The sequence below is a fragment of the Chaetura pelagica genome, unplaced genomic scaffold (genome assembly GCF_000747805.2).
Source record: "Chaetura pelagica isolate M959 unplaced genomic scaffold, ChaPel_1.0 scaffold479, whole genome shotgun sequence".
Taxonomy (NCBI): domain Eukaryota; kingdom Metazoa; phylum Chordata; class Aves; order Apodiformes; family Apodidae; genus Chaetura; species Chaetura pelagica.
The window spans coordinates 483,978-489,890 of record NW_009954537.1 but is presented as its reverse complement, the minus strand read 5'-3'; the positions used below and the strand labels follow the sequence as shown (position 1 = coordinate 489,890).

General features: G+C 41.5%; 1 protein-coding gene across 1 annotated transcript in view; it reads right to left on the bottom strand.

Annotated features, from left to right (window-relative positions):
• Positions 1 to 2,057: 2,057 nt before the first annotated feature.
• Positions 2,058 to 5,913, bottom strand: part of PARVG (parvin, gamma) — a 24,355-nt gene continuing 20,499 nt past the window's right edge. Inside the window, exon 12 of the mRNA XM_010004774.1 lies at positions 2,058 to 2,137. Coding sequence (XP_010003076.1) covers positions 2,058 to 2,137 — 80 coding nt within the window. The remainder of the gene's footprint in view (positions 2,138 to 5,913) is intronic.

The following is a 5,913-nucleotide window of genomic DNA, read 5'->3' as shown; positions in this document are numbered from 1 at the left end:
GGGTCTTGTCCCAGGCAGGCAGAGAGAGCGAGCAGAGACCCGCAGAGAGCAGATCCTACTCTCTTCTTATGGATCAGAGACCATTGTTCCAGAAAGCACCACGGTCTGAATTAGCCAGTCACCATTGGCCAGGTACATATTCTGTTAGAGGCAGTTTTTAACCTATTGTCTATTTCTCTGCCACTATTATGACCCTTGTGCTGCTTCTTTGCTATGCACTTATCTGGTAGGGCAAGAGGCCTGCTCATTCTGTCCTTGAGTGAATCAGTGAAAAGGCATCACTCCTGTTTTGCTGACTTGAAAGGCATTTGTTGTTTAGTCTTCTATAGAGGGGAAAAAGAGGGACTGTTCCCCACAAGGAATAAAGCAAGATACCTATGGAAACTTGCACATGTACAAAACAAGTACTTCTTACTTCAGTCATTTGAAGCACACACAACTAACAGATGCTAGGGAAGCACGCTGATCTTGTAGCTCATTGGCACCACACATTGGATTTTTCTCTGTAAAAAAACACGAGGTAACTACTGCTGCAAAAAAGAGGAGGCTCAGGGCAGCTCACAGAACTTTTTCCTCCTGCAGCTGTGCAGCGTTAACGTGTTCAAAGGCAGGACTCAAAGACTTATCAGCATTTCTATCTAAGGATCTTTCTTAGGCTTTGTGATCCAGAAGTAGACACAACAAATTCGCATCTGTAAATGTCAGCCCTTGTACTAGGCAAGCTTTGGTTTCTCCGTAACACACAGATCAGATCAGAGATCAAATGTCAGAGTCACTGACGACAGGAAATTAAATCAGTTCAGATGGAAGCCAAAATAATATAATTTTTTTACTATTTTTATTAGATCTCGAGCTTTATGCAACACAAACATGACAAAATCTTAAGGTCAAGGAAGTAGATGAAGGCCTTGAAGGAATTCTGCTGTAAGACTCCCGAGACAGATCAGGGGTGACAGCTAACATAAATTATGGCTAGTCTGGCTGCATCCAGAGGTAGCCATGGGGATGCTTGGGGATGGCCAATGGACAAATTCAGCTAGGCTGAGAGGAGTTTGAGAGTCTTCACAGCATGGGCATGCTGAAAGAAGTGGCTGAGTTTCACTACTCCCATCCATGACTGCCTCTCTTTCTACCCACTGCAGAGAAAGCCAGCATCTATCTACCTCGTACCAGAGAAAAAGCAGAGTCATGTTAGTTGCTCCTATAACCTGACTGACTCCAGAATCAGCATTCCCACCAGTCAGACATTACATCTAGGCTGAGAGGAGTTTGAGAGTCTTCACAGCATGGGCATGCTGAAAGAAGCACTGCAGCAGGCTGGAGCTGGCCACAGTTTGGCATCAGCTTAGCAAGGAAATAAGGGCATCTTTCCACAGCCATGCAGGAAACCCCTCTGTTACTGCACAGTCTCATGTCAGCATGTTCTTCTGGGTGCCTTTCCATATCCATGCTGACAAATGGTGAAGATTTTCTCAAACACTTGCCAAGTTTCTATTACCTATTCATTTAGTGTCCAGCCCATATCCTTTTATCTGACAAGAGCTGGCCATATGTCTGAAGAAGGCTTTGAATTTGAGCTTCAAGTGTGGCTGCAATCTTCCCAGAAATGCTCTAGTGGGACTTTCACCTCTGGTTTCCAGCGTGAAACAGAAGCAGGGACATGGGGAGGCTGCAATAATAGCTTTCAAATTCATCTCAGAAGCAAAGAATCAGCAGTCTAGAGTAAACATACATTGCACTTCTTTGCAGCGTTGGGGGGGGCTGAGAGAACAAGAGACAGGGTCTGGAGCAAGAGCTACAGCCACAGGATTACAAAGTACACTGGTCCTGGACACACACAGACCTACAGCTGCTCGGGCCGTGAAACCCTGCATGAATACAGACTTGCTTATACAGTGTTAATACAGTAAGTGTCAAACACAAGTGCATGCAGATAAACAGTGGCAGAGCTGGGAATCCAAAAATCCAACGATGACAGGCTGGAAAGAAAAACGGAACCAAAAAAAAAGGAAAAAAAACCCAAAAACCTCAAAACTCCAAGCTCTTGGCCTTGCTATTCATGTTTCTTTGGTCTTGTATTTGGAATACAAGCAGTACAGAATCCGCATTGTAGTCTTCACATCTCTGTTCACAATATCTGTGGGTACACAAACCAGAAACAACAAAACCAGATGGGAAGTATTAGCAAGCCCTCGACCAGAAATAGACTGCAACTGCCAAAGACAATCTTCCACCTTTCACCAATTATTATGTGAACTTAAACAATCTAATTGGAACAAGCAGCAAAACAGGAACTACAGGCTAGCAAGCCAGTTATTTGTTAAATGAACTTAAGGAAAAGGGACCTTCACTGCACTGTATTGCTGGAAGACAAAAGAAATAATACATAGTAAGAAATAATTCTTCACTAGCAGAGAACAAAGCTGATAATTTAATAGGACCTTACAGCTTTTGTTTTGTAATGATTCTTCTGTGCCAGGAATCATGTTGGAAATTACCTGACACTATTTTTACTTGTAATGTTTCCATCATGTTTTGCTGCTGTTGGCTGTTTTCTTTTTTTCATTTAGTTTGCAGCTCCTGTTTTCTTGGCTAAACAAACTGCTCTTGTAATTGATAATTGGAATGGAAGACAGTAACCAATTCAGAGGGTTTACTGTTCTTACAGTGCTGTAAAGCACCAGGAGGAAGACTAACAGTCTAAATAGTGTAGCTGTAATAAGTACCCCTAAATCATATTAAATTCAGTCACTAGCTGAGGATTTCCCAGTGAAGCTAAAGGATCTGCAGATGTTGGCACCAGTATTTCTTATACTGATAGACTCTATTTGAGGCAGTGCCAAAGTGCCAGAGGGAAGGAAAGAAAGCATGGTTTTAGCTCCTTTCACACACAAGGTGTAGCTCAACATGGAGACCTGAGCTCACGGAGAACACTATTTTCAAAGTTAATATAAATAGCTTTCCAAACTCCTACCTCTGTGCAATATGGCAAAAAGGCCACAAATGCTGCATGCCCATCACACAAACTGCCAACATCACCAAAGCCTTAGTGGAAAAAGAACACAAAAAAACCCCACCAAAGTAGTCCTAAACTCTATCCTTCTCTCTCCATGATGCCATGGATTACATACAAAACACACCCACCCACTTGCTTATGAATAACTAACAGGGGAAGAGATAATGCTTTTTATTTCTTAACAAAGATTTGCACACTTTATTCAACAACAAGCTTTTCAAGCTTTTGAGCTTGATAGAGGAATAAGAGGATGAGGCTACGTGCCCTGCAAGAGGTCAGGCTAAGCAGTCACAGGACCACTCACTAATGTAGCCACAACCCTCATCCCACCAGGAGCTGGTCAAAAATGTTTCTGTGGGGCATTTTCTTAACTGGAAAATTGGTCTCATCCAAAGGAAACTTTGTTGTTCTTATTGTTATTGTAGTGGGGCAAAAGAGAGAAACATGCATGCCCATTGATTCAGTGATGAATGTGTTCACTTGGATGCAGGAGGCCAAGACTCGGCTCTCAGGCCTGAACTAAGCAGAATAGTAATTTAAAACCTATGAATGTCACATTCAGGAGACTGACCCACCATCTCTTCTGAGTTTGAATAGAGTTCAGTGTTCCAGGTTTTCAGGACATATTCAGTATCTTCCCACTTGAAACAAGCTTGTTTTTAATGAACTACAACTTCTTATGAGATAGGAAAATATCTTTCTCTCCAGCTCAGCTGCTGTCATTTCCCTGGGAGCTGCCACTGTGTCCTGGTTTGAGCCAGGATGAAACCAATTTTCCTTTTACTGATTTTTTTTTTTTCCTTCAGTGAGCTTTCTTTTAACTAGTCACAATGTGTTCTAACTAAAGCTGATAAGACAGTGGAATGTTTTTCTAACTGCTGGGTCTTCAAGGTTGCACCTTCACTCTGCCGGCTCAGACACTATGGGGAGATCTGTGACCCCCCCGTAGGAGGCTGAGTTAGACAGACAGCAAAACTGGCCAGGGATATTCCATTCCATATATCTACGTAAGCTCAAAGGAAGGTCAGAGATCACAGACCCCCAGGCTGGGGCTCTCCTGACCCTCATCACTCTGTGCTCTCTCCAGTAGCTCTGGGATTTCTCAGGACTGTTCACAGCTCAGGAGATGCTGTGGGAGTTGCTGGGGGTGGGGGGAGGTGAGAGGCTTTTGCACATACCTGAACATATTTCTATATAATTGTGTATATTTTCTTATATCATTAGTGTTGAATTAAAGCTGTGTAGTTTAGTTTTCAATCCAGCCAAGTCTCTTTTCCTCTCTCTCCTACCCTAGCTGGGTGGGGAGGGGAGGGGATCCAGAGCATTGTTGTCAAACCTGAGTCAAACAGTGACACACAGTTTTAAATCTTTAACAAATACTGACTTACCAAATAGTTTAGGTTTAGTGGAAAGTTACTAAACTTATAACAATACAACATTTTCAGTATAGAAATAAAGACTATTCAAAACAATTCTCAGCTTTATTACTATTTATTCTGAAAGAGTAGCTATGGGGCAGCCATATAATGCGGTGTCAGTGTCACATTGCAGAACCTACTTTCTTCAATTATCCTAACTTTTGCTAAGCCAAAATATCAGCAATTCTGTTCCACATAAGTTTGCATGGCATGACTCACCTTCAGAGTTCACAGAGAAATTCAGAAGACCTCCATCTGTCAGCAAGTCCAATGCAAGGTTAACGTTGTGAAGCTGTTGATGAGAGAGAGATCAATGTAACAGAAAATATTTGCCACCCAGTGGTGCAGTGGCCAGGATGTTTTAAATGTTTCTCCAGTTACTGAAGATGCTGATTCATAAATATGTACTTAAATTCATCTCCTTACTTTTGATGAAGAGCTCTTCAGGATTCCTACCAATTATCACAGAAAATTGGATGTAAAATCCATCTCCAACAAAACATATCCCATGAGGTGGGGAGAAGAATCCACTTATTTAAAAACAGACCTTGCATGTGAAGGTCTTATGATAATAGATGTTTCCACAGTGGAAAGAGGCCAGGTTCATAACTGGATCCAATAGATGCAAGGAATTTATGTCTGTTCTCTTAACAATGCCCATATGCTTTCCACATTTGAAATAAACAAAAAATAAATAAGGAAAAAGTTCTCTATATCTCGTTCAGAATTGCAAAGATCAGAAACCTTCCATGAGCTGTATTTGTGAGCTACAAGTGTATGTTTTAACATATAATGATGTCTATACATCATAGCAGCAATGATGATATACGTAACATTACTCCTGAGAAATGAAGCACATGTCCATGAATGAAGGTCAGGCTTTTTCTCCTGGTTTTTCCTCACTTGTTTTTCTCTCCCTTTCCCACATAAAAGCAGCATCACACACATATGCAGTAGTCAGGAATGATTTTTCAAAGTCATATAACATCCCATTACTAGCTTCTAACAGCTTAAGGGCAGTTGTTTACTCAGCTGGTAATTAGCAAGCTCCCTTCCTCTAATGAAGTAACAAGACCTGAATGAACTTCAAATTGTCTCTGTGTACATTCCTTGGGCTATTGAGCAATTTATCCTTTGGGAGGCATAATGTAACTGCTGCTGTGCTGTTCCCTGTTACCTTCTGACAATAAGCACAGGGGTTCCCCAAGCCAAGCAAAAACTTTGTGAATCAATAGATTTATGTTTTAACTGGTTCTCTGGTTTACAAGTAACTGAGACTGACAGTTTAGATTTGAGGTTGTTTTCTTCCTCTGATAATCAGCAGCCAGGAAAGCTTAAGCTCATAAGGATCTACAGAATTTTGATTGGAATGAATAAATCAAATGCTTCCATAGTGAACCAGGGAAAGGGGCACATTTTCTTCTCTGTAATGCACACGAGATTTGCAAGAAATGCAGATTTCAGAATAAATCTTCAGAC